Here is a 21,682-nt window from a genome sequence, read left to right on the forward strand (position 1 = left end):
GGGACTCGATCCCAGGACCCTGAGATCATGACCTGAGCTGAAGGCAGAGGCCTTAACCCACTGAGCCACCCAGGCACCCCCAGTTTAAGCACCTTATTATGTGTACAGTTTAGCCGCGTTAGGCACCTTCACGGTGTGGGTCACGATCATCGCTCTGACTTCTAGAACTTGTTCCTCATCCCAAACTGACACTGTCACCAGGAGATGCGCCCGGCCACCCCGCCAGCACCACCGTGCTGCCCGTCTCAGTGAGCTTGGCCTCGTGTGCGTGGGCTCCTCCCGTCTGTCCTTTTGCGTCTGTGCGATCCAGAAGCTTCAGGTCCCGGAGGACAAGACTTAGGACCGTCTGAGGCCCAAACCGGCAGCCATAGCCGCTCAACAGAAATTAACCAGAACAAAATCGACAATGTACCGTGTCGGTCCGACTAGCCTCACCTCAAGTGCTCAGTGGGCACGTGGGTCTCGTGGCTGCCCTGGTGCGCAGCAGGTGCTTGGAATGCATCCATCCTTCTGGAAAATTCTGCAGGCTCACGGACGTGAAAGAGACATGACAAGAAGCATCACTGGGCCTGGGGCCGGAATGTCCTTGGCTGTCAGGACATCGCGGTTGCCTTTGTTGAGGGGACGTGGGGAAGTACATCTGGGGACGAGGACGGGTGGGGTCCGTGTGGATTCGCCAACCCGGGTGCTCTCATTGTGGAAGTGGGTCCTTGTTCTTCGGAGCCTCGGATGTTTGGGGCAGACGGGGTCACGCCTGCGGTTTGCTCTCGCACGTTCAGAGAACACCGTACGCGCACAAGGCCAGTGAGCCCGTGCTGGCCGTGACTGGGACCAGCCGCGGCTGGGGCGGAAGCAGCGGCCAGCCTGGGTGGGGGGTGGGCACGGCCCGTGGGGGGTGCACGGCGGGGGTGAGGGCCACGCGGTTTAGGCCGGGCCCGCCGTAGCGTGGGACGTGTGCTGCCCCTCGTCTCCGTCTGTCCCTGCATCTGCGTTTCCGGTGGGCGGCACGCGCTCCAGTTTTGCTGTCCAGCCCTCGGCCCTTAGGGAATGGCCGCTGGGGAGGACGAGCGTCCGCAGGTCTGGGACCCCGGGCCATGCCTGCCGCTGTCCTTGCCTCGGGGACGCCCTCGCCAGCTGGACTGCTGGGCCGTCCAAGCGCTCACCGTGGCCCAGCGAGACATGCGGTTGGAGGGCCGCCCTCAGGAGCCGAAGCTGCTGTCACTGGTCCTGCGGTGGGAATCAGTGGACGGGATTCAGTTCTGGGGCTGGGCCCCTCCGAATCCTGCTGTCCAGGCCGCCTGGCCTGCTGCCCTCCTGCCTTCTTTACCAGCTCCTTCCCCACGGGGGCTGCGGCCGGCCTTCCCGTTCAGCCCCCAAGCCCAGCGGCTCCACCAAGCGCAGTGCGGGTGGGAGCTCAGAGGTGGGGCTGCCGGGTGGAGGAGACGCCCGACTGTGGCTGTGGAGCTCTGGCCCTGGTGCGTCCCCTAGCCTCCCGCCGAGACGGGTGTGTGCCGTTCCTGGGGGGCGCCGCGGACGGACGGCTTCCACGGGGGCAGGTCTGGGCCGGGATAGGTGGTGAGTGTGTGTGCGTGTGTGATCGTGCTCTGTTTTTGCCGACTCAAACCAGCATATTTCCGGTCCCCATCGTCCAAGCTAGATCCTCTGGGCAGGGTATGGGACAAAGGATCATGAGTGGCCAAGGTGAGCCGGGGGCACTGATGACGTCTGGACCCTCAGGCCGGCGGGGGGCGAGGCTGCCCAGGGCCCGAGTGCGTGTCTCTGCCGCTCCTGGAAGCCAGAGCTCGCCGCGGTGACGGCTCTTCTCGTGGACCTGATAGGCTCAGCCTTCTCTTCTCTTCTCTAGTTCCTGTGCTTGAAGAACATCCGCACGTTCCTGAAAGTCTGCCACGACAAATTTGGGCTGCGAAACAGCGAGCTGTTTGACCCCTTTGACCTCTTTGACGTCCGGGACTTCGGGAAGGTGAGCGCTCTCTCTTCCAGGGTCCGGGCGGAGGGGCCGAGCACTGGCTCAGTGCAGGGGGGCCGGACGGGACAGGCCTGGCCCCTCCAGCACGGCCGTGCCCTGCACCCGCAGGCGGGGATGCGTTACAGACAGGAGGGCGCGTGGGGGGCGGAGGGTAGCAGGACCCCCAAGGTGAGATCAGGCATCGAGAATCCAGGGGGCTGGAGGGAGAGCCGGGCGTGGATGTGGGTGGAGATGGGGCACTTGCTGCCCGGGATCTCCGGGTCTTGACGGGGCTCCCGGCTCCTGCGAGGGGGCCGAGATGCGGAAGGTGCCGTGATTATCGGGGTGCGTGTGACAGGGGCCATGGTGGTTATGCCAGAAGCAAGCGGAGCGGTCTCTGGCTGCAAGCGTGTGTTGGGCGGGAGGGGGGTCGCCGATGACCGAAGCCCCAGGTTCCCCTGGGTCCGTGGCAGACAACCCAGAAGCTCTGCTGGGTCCAGGCAAGGGACGACCCCAGGCGGGGCAGCCGCAAAGTCTGCGGGCTGGCAGGGGACGGGGGTTTCAGCTCCTTTGTGAGCTGGCTTCGTGGCAAGCCTGCCTTCACAGCCATGTGAGATGTCACGTGTGGTCCCAGGCCACTCCTTGGACGTGGCTGGGATGGGGGCCGTGATATCTCCCGCTGCGTGGAGGCTGGGGGCGGGAGAACTGGTTCTGTGCTGCCTGCGATCCGGGGGTCCCCGTTCTCTGTGTGTCCCCCCCCCCACCGCGTCCTGCCCCCTCCCCCCACACCGGGCTGCTGGCACAGGCTCAGCCAGACCGCCGCTTCCCGGACTGCCCGAGGAGCCGTTTCCACCTGCTGATGGGAAACATCAGAAGATATTTATTGCTTAATTTGTCTGAGAAGCATTATCTGGGACTGGGTGTTTGAGGAAATGTGCTGTGAATGCATCATTTATGAAAGGCGGTGGGGGCTTCTGGATCTGCCGCTGCGAGTGCTGCGCAGCGGGCTCCGAGACGACCCTTTCCTTGAGGCGCTACGGTCACCGGCAGTAGCCTGGACTTTCCCATAAGCCACCTGGCCTGATGGTCCCTCCCCGCGTTCTGGAAGTTGCTAGACAGGAGATTCACAGACCCCCACAAGAACCCATCCCTGTGCGATCGCCCCTTCTGAGCGGTTTCCGTTCCCTCAGAAGGGCTCACTCGAGTCCCTGCTGCTGCGATGTCCCTGTCTGGGGTTCCCGGCCGCCTGCCTCCCTGTGCCCCTGGACACGTGTGCTGGGGCGGGAGCACCGAGGTTGGGCTGGGTCTTGCTGGCGTCCTGTCCTGTCAGTGGGCTTCTCAGTTCCCCGGGGTTGCTTTCAAAGGGACTGGAGCTGCTCTCGCGTTCTTCCTCCTTGTGCACGGCAGTGCCCTGGCCGGGAGCGCACACACACATATGTAGCAGCCAGGAGTGCACACACACACGTACGTAGCAGCCAGGAGTGCACACACACGTACGTAGCATATACTCACGCACACACACATGTACGTGGCATATTCTCACGCTCACACACACGTACGTGGCATATACTCACGCACACACACATGTACGTGGCATATACTCACGCACAGAGCTGCTGTTTGCAATAACCGCGTGGAGGACAAGGCAGGACACACCCTGGCCAGGCTCTTTTCTCGGCCGGCGGGGGGCGGGGGAGACAGTCTATAATTGCATTTTGGTTTTGATGTGCTACAGCTGAGTGCGACAGTGTAAGACAGACGCCCATTCACGTAGCTCAGAGTCCCATCACACGACCCACCGACCGTGTGGCGTGCGGTGTGCAGCGGTGGCGGGGTGGGGGGGGCTCGTGCTCCTCAGGGGTTCAGGGAGGCTGCTTGGCTCCAGGGCGGTGTCCCAGCTGCACGCAGAGGGGCTGCGTCGGGGCTGCGGCTGGCGCTGGCCCCCGGTCTGCCACATCACACAGTGATGGACATTGGTGCTGCTTTGCCACGCCGCGGCCTCTGCGGTGGAAACCGGGAGTGGGCTCTTCATTTGTCATCTGTCTCCATTTGCAGTTGCGGCGGGGCGTTGCCAGGAATGGAGGTGCTGTGACGCCTCGGACCTGGGCGCTGTGTGCGGGCGGGCCTCGGTTCATGCCGTGCACCAAGGCTCCTTGGCTCTGGGCGGGGCAGGGCTAGGGGAGAGCTCCCCCACCGCCCCTCTGCTCTCCACATTGTGACCCTCGAGTCAGACTGATTGACATTCTGGCCCTGCTCACTGGCTGGGTGACTTGGCAGGTGACCCGGTGCCTCTGACGTCCATTTGCCCGGTGGGAGGTGGCGAGGCGTCCAGCCCTCAGTACGGGCTCCTGAAATGCCGAGCGTTTGTCACTGTCCCCGCCCCAGGTTTGGCTGAAACAGAACTAGACCCTTGTAGACCTGTGTCCTCTGATTTTTATCCTCTATTATTTTACTCATTAAGTCCACATCTTTGGAAGACAGAGCCCGAGGGCTGAGCACACGGACTGCGGACGCCCGGGGGCTGGGTTTGAGTCCGGCAAGCCTCGGTGCCCAAGGGGCTGACTGTTTCTCCAAATCCCACTTGTGAGATGGTGGTGAGACTCCCACCCCCCGAGCTCTGCTGAGCAGGAAGCGGGGCTGTGTTTCCGGAGCTCAGCTCAGCCGCACACGCCCCAGCGGCTCCCGTGTTCCTCGCTTCCCCTTTCCTGGGTCCCTTGACCTCCGGTTGGCTGCGTGGCGGCCCCGTCCTGCCCGTCCATCTGGCTAAGTGTCTCCCCATTAGCTCGTCCTGCCCCACGTCTTTCTCATTGAGGTAAACCTGTGGTTAGCCTTTCCGAGCTGGGGACCGGCAGAGGCTTGGGGCGCTGGGCTGCGCTGCCCCCGTAGGCGCCCACTGCCCCAAGTCTGTTTGCTCGGCTAGTCCCTCCTGATGTCCCGGGATGGAATGCCCTGGGAAAAACCACAATCCCAGCAGAGCCTCAGCGCCCGCGGCTTGGTACCCAGAGGCACAGGGACTCTCCCTCCCCTGGAGGGTGGCGCTGGTGAGAAGGAGCGCGTCTGGTCTTTATTCGGGTGTTATCTTCTGAGGGGGCCTGGCAGGGAGGTCCCCGTGCATAGCTCCGTCTGGGCACAGAGGCGGAGTGTAGGTGCTGTGTGTCTCTTCAGGGATGTTTCTGGAGTTTCCCATGGGCCTGGCTTAGCTTTCTGAGGAGCCCTCCAGGAGCTCCACCGGCTCAGCCTGACTCCTTCAGGTGGGCCTGGGCGCCCTCACTCATGTCAGACCGTGAAGACGCGACTGCCCGCTCTGCCCTGCCCCGGACCCCCACCGCTGGCCCCGGAGCGCTGAGTCCCCGCCAGCACGAAGGCAGACCCTGTCCTTGTCCGGGTTTCATTGTGCTGTTTCCAAGCAGCTGCTTTTCAGCTTCCCTTCTCGTGTTGCTGGAGTCATTCCTTGGGGAGAGAAGGCATTGGTGCATTCATTCATTCCTCTGTCCACCCACCCAGCCATTTGCACACCCGTGCACACAGCCGCCCGCCCAGCCGCGCACCATCTACCGCCCCCCCCCAAGCCATTAGCACTTAATATACTGTGCATTTGTGAAGCAGTCACTATGGTAGAGATAAAAGGGAGAGACATGGTTTTTGCCCTCCAAGGGGAGGCCCAGATTAGCTCCTGTGCCATCACCTGCAGAAGAACGGACAGAGTGGAAATCCTAGAACTTCCCCAGGAGATGCCGGGCCGGGCCCACTTCTCAGCCATGACACTGGACCTTCTCTGCGATTTCGTTGCGGGAGGATCCCGTGCACTGAGAGCGAGCGCGGCTTGTGTCATGGGACAGACTAAGCCCCCTGCCCGCTCTGGAGAGCTGGGGCGGGTTCCTGCGTTCCGCCTGTGTACAGACTGGCCCGGCCCCAGGCCCTTGGGCTTCTCCTTTGGCCTCTCCGTGGGGGCAGAGTGGTCCGAGCAGGGCAGGTGCAGAGGGAGCTGGCGTCTGGGGCCCACGAAGCTTCAGAAGGTGTGTACTTGACCCGGGAGCAGTGCTGGGAGGGCCAGGCCGGATTCTCTACTCCCTGGCGAAACCCCGCGCAGAGGCCTTGGTGGGGGCGGCGGACAGGTGGACCCCTGGAGACCCTCGAGGGCTGCGGGAGCCCTGGGTGCGGCCAGCCATGAAGGAACCAGCCCGCTCACCGGGGAAGCTGGCCAGGTGCTTGCCTTCTGGAGCCTTCTCTTGTGTGGGTTCTGTTAGAGCCAGGTGGTGGGGGTGGCCGGCCAGAGAGAGAGGGACTTCCTGTCCTCTAGACCTGGGTGGGGGTCCATTTTGCGAAGGCTTGGGCTCCTCGAGCTTTCCTTTCTGCAGGGATGAGATGAAGACTGGGGCCCCTCGTGTGGCGTGTGAGGGCTCAGCGGGGACGGGCAGCGCGGGGCCCGGTCGAGGTGGCACTGGTTTCTTCCTCTTCCCGCTCGTCCCCCAGCAGGCTCCATCCCCCAGGAGCGGGAGGACGGGAGAACTGGCTCCCCCGTATTTCTCTCGGTAAAGGGATTAAGTTTGGGCGGTGCGCGTGGGGCGCGTGAGCCGAGGGGCCTGCCGGTAGGCAAGTCTGCAGCAGGTGGACCCTTCCTCTTGTCCCTTCGTGCCCTCTGTTGGACGCACGGGGCCCAGCGTGGGAGCGGGCGTGGGAAGGGCTGCGGAGGGGACCCGCGTCGGCTGGGTCTTCCAGGGCACGCCATGGCCCTGGCTTGCAAGGTGGTTGGGAGTTTTGGAGAGAAGATCCTGGTGAGACCGCAGAGTTTCTGTGATTTTTTTCTGGTATTTTGGTCCCTGGAGAGCGCTGGGCCCTGAGGTCGGCTCACGTGATCTTCCCATGTGCATCAACGTGGGGCGTCCTCACCGCCCCTCACAGCAGGATGCTGACCCCAACCCACAGGGAATGGCCCTTCCTGGCCCGCTGCCCGCTCCTGCCGCACTCACTCGCTTTTCTGGGCTCGCCTGCAGGCCACCCTCTGCCCCCTGCCCGGCACGTTCTCCCGTGGCTGCAGGGCCGCCTTCCTCCCCGCTGTGGGGTCTCTGTTCGGATCTCACTGTTGGGAGGTGGCATGCCCCTCGCTGCTGGCTCCCTGGAGTGCGGCACCACCACGAAGTACGACAGGCACCTTTCTCGGCGTGCCTGTCGCCGTCCACCTCCTGGCCGTGGGGACTTGGGTTACCGATGTCCCCCAGGTGTCTAGAATCTCACTCTGCACGTGGGGCGCCGGCCGGTCTGCCTTTGTGTGGGTACGTGGTTCTTCTAGGAGGAGCCCGGGAAGCCTCTGGTCAGGATACCCTGGAGCCCTCGGTGGGTCAGCTGCCTTGCCGGGGCCTGGGGGACCCGGGCATCTGGTGGCCCTCCAGGCCCTCCCCCCACAGGGCGCCCCATAGTGCCCAGTGGGCGCTGCCCCAGCCCAACCCAGGCTTCCTTACCTGCCTGGGACCCACAGGTGCCCCGGTCAGTGGGGTCACTTTAGCCTCCGTTTGGGCAGAACGGACGGCCCTCGAGGAAGGTCTGCACAGCCTCCGACAAGTGTGCCTAATTCTCCGATTTATGGTTCACGGAGACATTTTCTAGGCTCAGAAACTGGAGCCGTGGTGAGAGCTGGCCGTCGGCAAGGCTGGGCTGGGCCCACGGGCCGCTGCGGAGTCGGGGTGTGACGCCGGCTGCCCCGTCCCCTCTCGTCCTTCTGCTCCTGTCGCTGGCAGGGGCGGGGCTGCCTGCTGGCTCCCCGAGCCCTCAGGGACCTCACGAAGTAGGGAGGTCCGCGAGCCCCACAGTGATGGTGCGGTCGGGGGCTGTGGGGGTCCTGCTGGCGGATTCTGGCTCCCCCTCCTTTCCTCCAGGTGACGCCTCACCTGGAGGCCTTACGCGGGGAGAAGCCGTGGTCAGCCCTGAGGGGTTCTGCCACCTGCAGGGGGCGTCAGGAAGCTGGGCTCGAGGCCGGTGTGGAGGCCGGCGGGGCCGAGTGGAGGCCCTTGGGCTGTCCTGCTGCGGGAGAGGCCACAAGAGGACCAAAGCAAGGAAGCACTGACACTGGGCAGCGACTGCGTGTCTTCCCACACGAAGGTCAGAACAGGTGCAGCCAGTTCCGTCCTGCAGGGGATTTCAAACCAGTTTGGGCCTCTCAGGAGGCCGGGAGGAGGCCGAGAGGTCAGGGTCTGCTGAGTCAGAGTGAGCCTGCTCTTACCTGCTTTCCATGGTGCATTTGCCTGGCGTTTTGCTTTAAGGATTCCAAAGAGGCTAAAAATGTAGTTTGAAACCAGTGGTCCGTAACAGCCCAGGCCGCCCTCGCCAGGACTGGGGCTTTGGTCGGGGCGGTTTGTGGCAGGCCTGGTTGCAGCTGTGGGATGCCGGGATGATGTCCTGGGCATGGGAAGCAGGGCCACGTCTGCCAGCATCGCCGGCCCTCCTACTGCCCTGGCTGGGTCCAGAGCCTGGACCTGTGGCCCAACCCCGTACCCCCTTAACTTCTGTCTGTAGGACACAGGGGCCCTTCCCCTCGTGCTTGGGGCAAGTGTCTTCCCATTGAGCCCATCAGCACAGACCTCAGCACCCCAGCGGTCTACTGGGGAGTGGGCCCACGAGACAGAGCCGGCTTGCTCTGCCAGACCTCCCTGTGTTCCTGTTGTTGCCCCTCTGCTTCTCCCACCAATCCTGCTCACCACTGTCCTAGGGCTTTTTGGCAGCACGAATGCTTCTAGAAGCCAGGTGGGGACGGAGCCATTGAGACGGCTTTCAGAGCTCCAGACGGAATGGTGCCCAGAGGGCACTTAGCGGGACTCAGAAGTCACCTCACCTCTTGGGACTATAGTCTCCCCATCTGTAAAATGGGTTTGTAACCCAGCTGTCCCTTTGAGGAGTGTGGAGGAGGGCCTGGCAGGTGCGGCCGTGCGCGCTGGTTTTGGAACCCGCTGCTCTCAGGGTGGTGCCCTCGTCCCCTGCCCCGCTGAGCAGGTGGCTGGTGGCCTTGGAGGGGGGCGGGGTGTGCCGGTGGTTCCTGTGGCCCAGCACCAGCCTCACCCCGTCCAGCTTGTGCTGCGTCAGCCCCATCATCGATTTCTCTGTTCAGCGTCTGCATCGATGAGCGAGTCCCTGGGGTGCTGTCTGGTCGGGGGAGGAGGGGCAGGCAGCCTCAGGACATCGATCGGACACCCCTTCTGTCTGGCCCTGCACTGCCGCGTGCTCGCCCGGCTCCTCTGGTGTGTGTTCACTCCCCTGCGGGGTGCAGAGCCCTGGGCGCTCCCTCAAGGCTCGTCTGAGGACTCACAGACAGTGACCCTGCGGTGACTGATTGTGTGTCGTCGACCAGGCGCTCCGGACGCCGAGTCCGCCGCACACTCTCTGTTCAGACGTGGCCGCTATGCGGGAGGAGCAGCCCCAGGCCGAGCAGGGCCCAGTGCGGGGCTGGTGGTGCCGGTTTCCTGCTCCAAACCGTGCCTCCTCCTGTCTGTGGACCGTCCCTTCTCGCCGCCAGGAGCCCACCTGCTTTCTGGGGACCCGGACAGCCAGATGCACGCACGCACATCTGCGCACACACACGTGTAACACATGCACACGTGTGCACACATCTGTGCACACGCTGACCCGCTGTCTCCTAACTCGGCTGGGAGTGGTTTTCTTTGCTTCCAGACCCCAGCTGTTGGCTGACCCCGCCTTCGCGGTGGTGGTGGGAGTCGGGGGTACGTTTCGGTTTCACTGCCGAGTCCTGACAACGAACAGGTGTGCGGAGCCGCGCTGGGAGGCCTGCGTCTGCCCCCAGGGCCCCCGGGGTGGGGTGGGCAGCCCTTGTGCGTGAGGCCCGCGGCCTTCGCGCCCTTGTGATGGTGCCTCCAAACCCCTGGGCAGGGTCCCGGGGAGGGGGTGGCGCCCACACCTGGCCCGAGAGTTCTCCGAGAGGGGCCTCGGCTCAGGACCTTTTAACCTCCTTCTTGCTCACGATTCATTTCCGGGGAGAGAGGACGTGGGGACTCCGGACTCCGTCACACCTGACAGAGAAGCTGGGGATGGAGGAGGTGGGCCAGGAGCATGCGCCCAGGCCGCACATCTGGGCCTCAGTTTCCCCATCTGTGAGCACACGGTTGCCCAGATGATCCCTTGGTGGGGGTCATCCTGGCCGCGCCCGTTGTCCCTGTCGGAGTGTCCTCCCTCCGTGTCCAGCTTTGCCGGCAGCCCCACCCCAGCGGCCAAGAGTTAGTGTTTTCTCAGCCCAGCCTGGGGTGACTCATGCGTGCCTTTTTTGTCTGTCCGCAGTTAATTAAATATTAATTGGCTAATTGTTTCTCCCCAGGGCTCCAAGACATTGTGTCTGTTGCAGCCTGACAGGCTGATGTTTGCAGCAAAAAATGCAGAACAGGGCTAAGGGGAGAGGGAAAAAGTAGCAAAATGTGAATAATTAATTGCGACAAGGTATCCTTTCTTGGCACCCTGGGAGGTCCTTCCCGGGCAATGTTCCTTGTTGCAAAGGCAAGGAGGGGTCGGCCACCCCCAGCGACCAGGCACCAGCCGCGGGGTCGGGTCCTGTCTGAGATGGTGGGGGTGGGGCGTCTCCTCTGAATCACAAGGAGGGCGGCCAGGACCGAGTCGGGGAGAGGCCCCATGGCGGTTCCAAAAGCTTTACCCCCTCCTACCCGCCCCCCAGAAGGCTGCATCGTTCGGGCTGTCCACCCCCCTACCCCATTCAGGGATCAGGGAGTTTGGGCTGGAGCCCGCGGCTATGTATCCTGGGTGGTCTTTTTTGACTTTCTTCTTTTCCTTATTTTTAAAAATCTGTTCTTTTTCTTAAAGATTTTATTCATTTATTTGGGAGAGAGAGAGCTTGTGCTGTGTGCACTCACCGGCACAGGCGGGGGGAGGGGCAAGCAGCCTCCCGGCCGAGCTGGGAGCCTGACGCGGAGCTCATCCCAGGACTCCGGAATGGTGACCTGAGCTGAAGGCGACACTTCGGTGACTGAGCCACCCAGGTGCCCAGACTTTAATTTTTTAAAAGAAATTGTTGTGATAAAATGGGTAGAACATAAAATGGATCATTTTAGCCATTTTTGGGTTCAGTCCAGAGGCGTGCTGCATATTCACGGCGCGGTGGGCCCGCCACTGCCGTCTTGTTCAGAACTGATTCGTTGCCCCAGGAGGGAACCGTCTCTCCTGTCTTGTGCCCCGGCCCCCGGCAACCACCCATCTGTTCTCTGTCTCTGTGCGTTTGCCTCTTCCGGGGGCAGGGATCCCGTCCACGCGGCCTTTTGTGTCCAGTGTCCTCCCCTCAGCATCCCGTGTCCGAGTTCACCCACGCGGTGGCGCCTGTCAGCGTCCGTCCTTCTTAAAGGTCGGGTCATATGCCCTTGTGCGGCTACGCCACGTGCCGCTTGCCTGTCCCCTGTGGATGGACATTTGGACCATCTCTTCCTTCCAGCTGCTACGGCCGGTGCTGCTGGGACGCGGGTGTGCGAGTCGCTGTTTGGGTTCCTGCTCTCATTTGTTTCGGGCGCCTGCCCAGAAGGGGACTGGCCCATCCCGTGCTGGTTGTGCGTGTTTTGAAGAACGGCTCTAATATTTTCCACAGCGGCTGCACCATTTCTCATTCCCAGCAGGGCACGAGGGCTCCAAGTTCTGCACATTCTCGCCAGCACTGGTTAGTGTGTGTGTGAGTGAGAGAGAGAGAGAGATACAGCCACCCCGGAGGGCATGAGGTCAGATCTCACTGTGGTTTTGACTTGCATTCTCCTCATGGTTCGAGATGTTGGGTACCTTCTCATGTCGTCTTCGGAGAGATGTCTGTTCAAGGCCTTCGCCCATGTTCTAATCCATTCCTTGTTGTTGAGTGGTACAAGCTCTTTATATATTCAGGCTATGAACCCCTGAGAGGCACGTGATTCACAGGCACTCGGTCCCATGCCGTGGCTTGCTTTCCACTCTCCCAAGAAGTGTCCTTGGATGCATGAAAGACAGATTTTGAAGTCAGGTGTAGCTGTTTTTCCTTCTGTTGCATCCGTTTTTGGTGCCTTGCCCAATAAATCATTTCTGAATCCAGTGTCAGGAAGTTTTTCTCCCACATTTATTTCTTTTTTAAAAAAGATTTTATATATATATATTTATTTATTGTTTGTTTATATATTTAACAGCGAGCACATAAGCAGGGGAGCAGCAGAGGCAGAGGGAGAGGCAGCCTCCCCGCCAAGCAGGGACCCCGGGATCACAACCTGAGCCGAAGGTAGAAGCTTAATGATTGAGCCCCCCAGGTGCCCCTCCTGCACTTACTTCCAAGAGCCTTATAGTTTCAGGTCTTACATTTGGGTCTTTGATCCATGTCCAGCTAATTTTTTGTTTGCGGTGGAGGTCAGTGTCCAACTGTCCAGTTCTTCGCATGCGGACGTCCAGATTTCCCAGCTCTGTTTCTGGAAGAGACTGTCCTCTGCATTGGGCGGTCTTGGCCCCTTTTGTAGTGAGTCGTGGGAGCATCTGTTCGAGGGAGGGCAGTGGTTTGTTTTGAAGACAAACAGGAAGGGAACAGAAGTGTCTGCCGAGTGGCCACGTCTGCTTGTCAGTCTGAGAAGAGCCCGTCCAGGCCCCGCTTCACCGGCCAAGGTCCCCATCCTTAAAAGTCACCCACCCCCAGCGCCTTCCCCGTGTGGGGCACTTGGTCCACAGGGCACGTCTGCTTTCCCGTGGGGGCGTCAGGCCCCTTCCCAAAGTGTGTGACCCCGGCTGGGAAGACAGTTCTGGGGTCACAGTTTTGCCAGAGCCAAGGAAACAGAGATGACCTGGTGGGCATGCTTTTCCCTTAGTTGAGACAGGTAGGGGAGGTGGGAGCTGCCCTGTGCCTCCCAGAAACAGAGGAGTCGGAGGAGAAGGTTCCATCAGCTGCAGAGTGAGCTGAGACCTCAGGGTGCCCAGGCCCCTCACCAGCCCCAGATGGACCAGGAGCCCCGGGATTCCAGGGCTCGCGGCAACTGGAGCCCCCTCTGTCCCTGTGTGCTGTCTGGTCTCAACCAGAGAGGCACACCGTCTCCCGGCCCCTCTGACCGCCAGTACTAGGAACATCACCGCGACTGCTACCTGCAGATGTCATTGGAATGACCCTTATGTCCAGTGCTTGTTCGTGGCTGAATTTCCATGAAGCGTGAGCGCCTCGGCGGACGGGCTCTGTGGAGATCCATGTTAATCAGCGGCTGATTGCTGTTCGTGCTCAGGCCTGGGGCTTCCTCCCGGCCTCTGCACGGAGCCAGGTAGAGCAGGAGGAGCTCGTGGGAACGCGGTGGGGCCGGCTTTGAAGTTGGAGCCCGCTCCCCGGGGTGGCCTCCGGGATGCCAAGGGGCTGCCCCCAGACGCAGCAGGGGTCCCTGGTGCTGGATACGAAGGCTGCTTCCCGGGGACGGCCGGTCATCGTTGGTGATGGGCGGCTCAGCGGACGTAGAAGGAGAGTGTGAACACGGGTGGGCTTGGCTGAGTCCGCAGACGAGAAGGCCCGGTGTGGGAGGTCAAGGCCAGCCCCTCACGTTGGTCCAGCCAGCACTGGGGCCGTCCCTGGCTGTCCCGGGAAGGTGTGCCTCTGGCCTAGGCTGTGTGGACATACCGGACTCAGCACAGCCTTGCAAACACGGTGGCCATCATGGGGCCCTCCTGGGAGTGAAGTGGCTGTGACCGCAGCCTCGGTGGCACTGCCACAGTGGCCCCTGGCTGCCTGTTGTGCGTGGCATGGCAGGTGTGGACACCTTTGATCCAGGTCTCACACTCCGTGCAGTGCAGGTCGCAGGTCGGGGCAGGGAAGGCGGGCACTCTTGGGTCTGTCTAGACCGGAGGCACCGTGTGCGCTCCACGTCACGGCCAAGAGGGGCCAAGCTCAGGCTGGAGCCCGGCTGCAGCCGTCATTCCTTCGGTCTGGCCGGGGGACGCAGCGGTCAGGAGATGGGTCCCAGAGGCCAGCGACCGTAGAGCGAGACTCAGCTCTCCTCCTGGACATCCAGAGCCACCCCCTCCCCGCCTTCCACAGCCACCTACGGGGGTGTGCCCAGCCAGGCCAGATGCCGGGGACAGAGTGCTGAGAGGGACAGACCCCCAGCCTCTGCTCCTATGTGGGGGGCTGTCTGGGGGGTGGCCGGGGGGTAGAGTTTGGAGGCTGAGGGCCAAGGTCATCGGGGGACCTGCTGAGTCCATGTGCCTGGCTTTGCCCTCCGGGGACCCTTGTGAATATTCTCTCCTCTTAGGAAAATATGTTTTCAAATTTGATGCAAATGAAGCCAGTGGCATTTATTAAGTAATTAGTTTTCCCATGTTTAATTAATGAAAGGCTAATTATGAGTTACATCTCCAGCTAGAGTTTCTGATCCGTACTTGGTGCCAGTGCCCCGCGGCTGGCCAGCCAGGAAGCTCGGAGTTGGGGGTGTTCCCTTCGGGCATGTGCAGGGTACTTGGAGCCCACGGGGACCGTGACCCTCAGGCCCCCCAGGTGGGGCTCCCATCAGTGTGGAGGGCACGGCCGGTCCTCACTGGGCACTGTGGCAGGTTGGCAGGTGAGCGAGACGGCAGAGGGAGCTCAGGGTGACCGCAGCCCCAGCCCCAGGCCAACCCCTGTGTCCTGGGGTCTGGGGAGGGCCAGCTAGGGCGCTCAGAGGGCAGGCACGTGGGGAGGAACGGCCCCCGAGGCAGGAGGGCTGCGCCTGGAAGGGTGGGCCTTAGCAGTCTCAGGCTGAGCCCTTGTGCCGATGGGGACACAGGCCTGCCTCCTGGCTCTCTGGGGGGTCCAAGGCAGGGCCTGGCCTGTCTCTCCTGGCCCTGGGAGCCCAGGCCCTGGATGAGGGGAGACCCCAAGGACAACCTTTCGGGACGACCGGATGAGGCTGTCAGCTGGGCCTCCGATGCGAGACCCCTCACGGGGTGCGCTGCTGCCTTTGAATCTCGGGGGCCCTCGTGCAGTTAGGGGAACCTGGCCCCTGGCCCGTGGTGGGGTGCACACGTGTGAGCGCCTCACCTGGGCTGAGGGCAGGCCCACGCTGGGGTCTGAAGCTGGCAGGAGCTGGTTCTGGGCTCAAGACAAAGGAGGGGCCGGGCCTTTCCCTCCTGCCCGGGGTTGCCAAGAGCCGCCCTGTTTGTCCTGCTTCCCTGGGACAGACCAAATCTGTCTGGCGCGGAGCCGTGTGCTGTTTCCGGCTTGCATTCCTTCTTGATCTGAGACTGAAATATTTTAGCTGGTGGCAAAAATGGCTAAGTGCCCTTTCTCCCTCCCGAGACGGGAGGAACGTTCAGGAAAAATCCAGTGTCCTGGCACCTCTCCTCAGTGAGAGGCCCTGTCTGACCTGGGGGTTAGAAAGGCAGTGCCACCGGTCAGCCCTCCCGGCCACTGGGGACAGGGAGGCCCTGGGCTGGGAGTCCGGGTGCCCGGTTTCTGCGAAACCCCCGCCCAGGGCTTGTGTGGCTTTGGGACAGGTCGCAGGAGGCAGCTCCACAGTGCCCTCGGGTCCCCTGGCCCACCCAGCCGGGCCGGGCCCTCCGGTCCTCACGAGGACCTGCTACGCAGGTTGGCAGTGAGAACTCAGGGGAAGCGTGGCCATGGTGCTCCTTCCGTGGAAGCTTCCGGAGCCGGCACCGTGGTGGTTTTATCCTCCAACACCGGAAACGTGGAGACGTGGCAGCAAGCGAGGCGGGCGAGGAGGCTGCCGTGGGCGGTGTAGCCACAAAGCACGGGAGCTGCCGGCAGGCCGGCGACGGGGGTCGGAGGGAAAGTCAAGTGGGGGAGAGGACTGGAGGACACGACTGTGACCGTGGGGAGGCCGTGGGTCCCAGGGGCTGAGGACGGGCTGGCGTCAGACAGGCCCGGGCTTGGGAGACCTCGGTTGTGCTGCGTAGCCTCGCTGGCCTCCGTCATCTACGAAACGGGAGTGGACACGACCTCAGCCCCGTGGGGACCCGAGAGGCGAGCGAGACGCGTGTGTGTGTGGAGGGCGCAGCGACCCAGCCAGCGAGTGCTTGGAGGTGCCTCCCCACAGGTGTCGCAGCCCGGATTTCTAGATGCATCCCGGTGACGGAGGCAGCCAGGGGCAGCGGCTAGGCGTGGGTTTGATGGGCAAGTAGAGGCTCTGGAAAACGCGGGACTGAGACAGGGGCGCGCGGGCTCTGCCCCGTTCTGTCTCTCTGCCCCAGCGAGGACCACTTTCCTCCTCCGTGTAAGAGTTTAGAGCTGAGCTGGAGGCACCAATTCCTCTGTAAGTTTCTAATGGTTTCCCTATTAATTTAACTGGTGAAAATCACCCTGAGATGTCTTTCAAGTGGAAAAGGAGATGTCCTAATACTGTGGGCCTATCATTAGGAAAAGCGAATTAAATTTAATGGTGTTAGAATCTCAATCACTTTGGAAGATGGAGGCAGCGACGCGGGGAAATGGGCGGTCGCTGACGCCCTCGGAAGGAGGTTGGGGAAGGGAGCGCCAGGCGGCGCAGTCGGGGGTGGCGCTGGGCCAGGCCTGGGGGCTCAGGCAGGGAGCCCCGGCGGCGGGCAGGCAGCTGGCTGGGATCCAGGACTGGGGGGTCTTCTGTCTCATGGGTTCAGTGTCTGCCGTTGGGCTGGGTGGGTGTCCCCCCCAGAGTCCCGTGTTCAAACCTAACTCCGCCCCAGGTGAAGGTGTCAGGATGTCCTGGGCGGGGGGAGGTCGCCAGGCGGAGCTGCAGGGAGGGACCCCAGAGGCTCCCCCCGCGCCCCTCCCACTGCAGGAGGACACAGTGAGGTCATATCTGTGAGCCTGGGAGTGGCCCCACTAGACACGGACACTGTGGGCGCCGGGATCGTGGACTGGGAGCCCCCTGGGCTGTGGTCGTGGGTCCGTGGACGGTGCTCCGTCCCAGCCTCCGTGGACAAACCGGTGTGGGGTTCGACCAGCCCTTTCTGTCTCCAGGATTCTCCCTTTGGGGTCTTTAGGGTTCTGTCTGGGGTGGGGGGAGGGCAGAACAGCTCCGTTCTTTAACAGATGCCTGATGGCTGGGCAGAACGCTCCCCTTCTAAGCTTTGGTCTCCTCATCTACAAGGGAGGGTGGCATCTGCCTGGAGGGCTTAGTGGGTAAGTGAACCTCGAGGGCCTGGGCTCAGAGTTAGGTCTAGTGCATTTGCAACAGCTGTGGCCCCTTGGTACGCTGTATACACTTTCAGTGGGGCCACTATTTTGTTTGTGAGTAGCTGAGGACACTTTGGAGATTTTGCCTTTGCAACTGGCTGGATAATAGGTCTAGCTCTTGTGAGCATAAAAAGGCTTCTTGCAGAAAAAAAAAAAAAGAGTTTTCCTTTTTTCTCATGGTAACTTTTCAGTTCTCTGATATGTCATAAAAAATATTCAAGTTGACATTCCACCATTAGGGAGTCATTCCTTTGACTCTAACGTTCCTATTGATGTAGGTAACCTGTTAGGCTTTATCACTTACTTCTCTGTGCTGAGGAGTTTGCTGGATCCTCTCTGGAGAACGGCTTCTGATCAGGAACGGAGAAGGAACGTGGGCGTCTCCAAGGGGAGGACAGGCAGGGGTGGAGGAGGAGAGGTGCAGAAAACGGAATGAGCATGCGGGCCGGCCCCTCGCCGGCCCCGGGCAGGGAGGACTGGCGTGCGGCTACTTGGCTTTGTTGAAGACACTTGTGTGCCATCAAGGAGGAAAGCCCGGCTGGGGACTGTGGGGCTTTCAGGCCCCAGGAGGGTAACAACTGGTCCTTCTTATCCATACTCTGCTGAGCGCTTACTGTACCCCAGCTCCGAAGCGTGGGGTGTCTTTGTGTGGGGCCCCCTGTAGCCTCACACTCGGCGGACCAGGACGCTAGGGCTCAGAGAGGTGGAGCCACTGGCTCCGGGCATGCAGGACATCAGACACCAACATCGGGTCCCTCTCGTCTCTACCTGACCTGCCCCGGCACCTGCACACAGGAGGCACTGACTAACGCTTTAGCAAGACTGGAGGCCTCCGGGGCGTGCTTTGCAGGGGAACAAAGTGGCCGTTGGCCCGGGAAAGCCAGCTGCACTGGAGAGGTGGGCTTCCCCTTGGAGGCCCGTCCCTCAGCATCTGCCCTGTCCCTCCCATCCTGTCCTCGATGCCCTGCCCTTCCCTCTCCACCCCTGCTGCCTCCCTCTGCACCTGCCGCTGAGACTCCCGCTCCCCACTCGCCCTGCATCTCAAAGCACCAAACTCCCCGCCGGCAGTCGACGGTTTCCCAGGCCTGGGCTCTGGAGCAGCGGCAGGTGCTCTGTCCCGGCTGGGCCCAGCCGGCCTTTGTCAGCGCCGCCCGCTCCCTCTCAACAAGGAGGGCTGTCTCCCCAGGAGAGACCTTTCCGAGTGAATCCCCATCCGCTAGCGGTCAGCCCAGGGATGGCTGGGCGGGGGATTCGTCTTCTTCTTTATTCTGCCTTGTCTGAGCAAGCCGGTGCCCAGCCCCAGCTCCGGTCAGGAGGGAGAGGTGCGCGGGGACCAGACCCAGCCGCGGTGCCCCCCGTGTGGGCGAGACTGAGGCCTGGGCCCGTCTCCCTGCCGCCCTCGGGAAGGGAAGGAGGGGCGCGCGTGTTGTATGTGTTCCCGCGTGTGTCGCGTGTGCAGTCCAGGTGCGCGCGTGTGCGTGCCGTGTGTCTGCACACGTGTGTTGTGTTGTGCGTATCTGTGCACGTGGGTGCGCTGGGTTACGCCCGTGAGTCTTGGGTCCTTGATGCTGGCCGTGGGCTTCTCTGCGGAGACGAGGGGCTCGTCCAAGCCTCGTGTTCTCAGGGGGCTCTGCGAAGAGGGCGGGGCCCCCGCATCGTGCGTCGCCTTCAGAGGAAAGTTCTCGTGGTAAGTCATGCTTGGGAGAAATGCGGCTGGACGCTGGCCGTCGGAGCCTGTGGGACCCCAGAACGTGCTGAGTCCCCTTGAAAAGATCGGGCTGGGGTGGCGGGAGCCGCAGGGAGCAGGGAGTCTGGGAATGACCCCAGCCCAAGGAGCGGGAGGCAGGGTTCGACGCCGTGGAGCCCCTGTGGCCTGCTCCGGGCCCGTCCTGGTGCAGCAGAGACCACGGAGACCGGCGCTGGGCCCTTTCCAGTTCGGGGGCTGCTGAGCCGGCTTTGCCGCCGTGTACAGAAACACTGGGTGTCTGTCAGGGTCACAAACACAGCTCCTGCCTGGGTCCTTGCCGCCGGACCCTTCCCGCCTGCGAGCAGGCCCTCGGCCGCGGAGGACCGCGTGCTGCTTGGTGGCGGTGGGGGGACAGGTGTCGCGCTCCCTTCCAGAGCCCCAGACCCATTTGTGTGCTTTGTGGACTGGGGAACAGGGCTCCGGCGACGGAGATCCAGCCCTGAGGGCCGGCCCCTCCCCTTTTCTGGGGGCGCCACGGAGGAGACGGTAGCCGTGGGCTCACAGGCTTGTGGGCTCACGGGCTCGCGGGCTCACAGGCTTCACCGCCTGGAAGGTGCGGCTCCGCGGCTTGAAGGACATTCCCAGGGTTGCGCCATCAGAATCAGAAGATTCCCATCAGCCCTAAAGGAAGCCCCGGCCCGTAGCAGCCCCCACCCCCCTGCCTCCTGCCCAGCCCCCAGCAAGCTGTAGCCGCTCCGGGGCCCTCGGGACTCGCCTCTTCTGGAAACTGCCTGGAGATGTAATCCCACGGCTCGTGGCGTCTGGCTTCTCTCCCTCAGTGACCTTCTCAGGGTGCATCCACGTGGCCCCGTGGGTCGGTACCTCGTCCCTCCTCGCAGCCGGATGAGATGCTCTCGCGGATGGGCTGTGGCCGCTCTGCCTGCTTCCCTGCTGATGGCCGTGGTTGTGCACGTGTGTGCGAGGGTGTGCGTGTCGGGGGCACAGACCTCACGTGGCGTTGTGGGGCTCGGTAGCGATTCTGTGTCGAACTTATTGGGCGTGTGGCCTCTGCCTGGAGGACAGCCCAGCCACCTCCTGGGGTTTCGGGTCTGGCGCACGGAGCCCGAGCTGTCCTCGCTGGCTGCAGCTTTGTGTTTCGAGGCTATGGTGAAGCGACAGCCCGGTGGCCAGCCCTGCTCCTTGGTGGGGGGAGTGTCTGGGCAGCGTGGGGGCCCCAGGAGGACGGCTTTCCTGAGGGAGGCTCCATTTGCTCTGGGCCCCCCTGGGTCAAGCCTGCCAGGCACTCTGGTGTCCTGTCTCTGTTTTTCTTTCCCAGGGGCTCTGTCTCCTGTTTCTCCCTCACCCCCTGCTCCCCCACGGTCTGCCGTGACCCCCTCCAAATGACAGTCTTGACCACCACATCTCTGTGACCACCCAGGGACCACCGTGGCTCGTGGACGTGGTCTCTGTGTCCCAGGTCCAGAATCGGAGCATCTCAGGGCCAGGTGCTATCCAGCCTCTCGGCAGTGGCTCTGCTGGGGGCGCCTGCGGGCAGGAGGGATCCTGAAGGGGTGAGGGGTGGTTATGGGAGGAAAATGCATCTGGTCAGGAAGGGTCGCTTAGTGTTTCTAGTAGCCACTGGGCTCTGGGCATCCTAGCCCATAGCCAGCGAGCAGGGTTGGGCTGGGGAGCTGGTGGGGGTCCCTGGACCAGCTGTAGGAGCTGGGGGTGGGGCGGGGTGACATCGCGGCCGGGCGGATGGGGAAGGAAGCAGACGGAGATGGGGTGCAGAGATGGGTTTCTGCTAGGCGGGAGAGGGTGCTGGCAGGGAACCACTGTGCGGGCCCACTGTGCACTGCGGGGCCGTGACCAAGGGGTCCGGGGGCTGCTTTGGGTCAGATGTGGGTGGGCTTGTGGCTGTCCCTGCAGCTCTGGGTCCTCTGCCCAATCCATTTCATACAGGCCTCTGTCCCCACCGTGCCACCAGCGTGGGCCCCTTCTCCCCACAGCACTGAATCCTTGGTCAGCTCCCTGCCCTGTCCTTCTAGCCCTAGAGCACCGTGTGCTCGCTCTTCTTCCCCAGGGCCCCAGAGCCCCAGCCTCGCCTGGTTTTCTCCTCCACTCCCTCGCCCGGCACTTCCTCTCTGCACTTTGCATTAAAAGCCTGATGGGCCTCTGACGTGGCCCGAGTGGTGTCCCAGGATCCCGGCCTCTCTGCCTGCCTCCGTCCCTCCCAGAGGCTGCTTTCCCGGTGGCTCCGCTCTTGGTTGGGTCTGCGTGGGTGGCTCTCTGTGGGGCCAGCTACGGCATCGAGCGGCATTCTTGACGGCCGCAGCCGGGGCGTGTGGGGCTGCTCCTGGTGTCTGGTGAGTAGAGAGCAGGGGACAGCCCCAAGACGTGGACCATCCGCCCCAGAGTCTGCTGGCGAGGCTGAGGAACCCCGGACTCTATCCAGACCGACCCCTGCCAGCCTCTCCTGCCGGCAACCGGGTCAGGGTCGTACCTGGGTCACTTCAGCGCCGTCTCCCCCCGCTGCCGCCGCCCACCCCCATCTGTTCTGTTTGCTGCTGTCCCTCTTCCCACCGTGTCCCTGTTCTGGATGCAAGTCTGATTGCCCCTCCCCCCGCTCTGCTCAAACCCGCCAACCCTCCCTCGGGCCCTCTCATACTCCAAGGAACGGCCAGCGTCCCGACGACGAGCATCACAGCCTGGGGGACTGTGCTGTCCCTCCGCCCATCTTGCCTTGCATCGTCGACCTGGCCTGGCTCTGCCGGCCCCTCGCAGGTCCTCCAGGAAGCCAGGCTACTGTTACCCCAGGACCTTTGCACTTCCCGGTTGCTCTGCCTGGACTGCACTGTTACCCCAGGACCTTTGCACTTCCCGGTTGCTCTGCCTGGACTGCACT

The 21,682-nt window shown here is 62.7% G+C and overlaps 1 protein-coding gene across 5 annotated transcripts in view; it reads left to right on the forward strand.

The window, feature by feature from the left end:
* Nucleotides 1-21,682, forward strand: part of VAV2 (vav guanine nucleotide exchange factor 2) — a 146,221-nt gene that overhangs the window by 29,325 nt on the left and 95,214 nt on the right. For 4 of the 5 annotated variants that reach the window (XM_059410390.1, XM_059410386.1, XM_059410387.1 and 1 more), the window contains exon 2: nt 1,865-1,981. The exons of the other annotated variant lie outside the window; for it this stretch is intronic. In XM_059410390.1, coding sequence (XP_059266373.1) covers nt 1,865-1,981 — 117 coding nt within the window. The remainder of the gene's footprint in view (nt 1-1,864; nt 1,982-21,682) is intronic. 5 annotated transcript variants of the gene reach the window in all.

The sequence above is a fragment of the Mustela nigripes genome, chromosome 9 (genome assembly GCF_022355385.1).
Source record: "Mustela nigripes isolate SB6536 chromosome 9, MUSNIG.SB6536, whole genome shotgun sequence".
NCBI lineage: Eukaryota > Metazoa > Chordata > Mammalia > Carnivora > Mustelidae > Mustela > Mustela nigripes.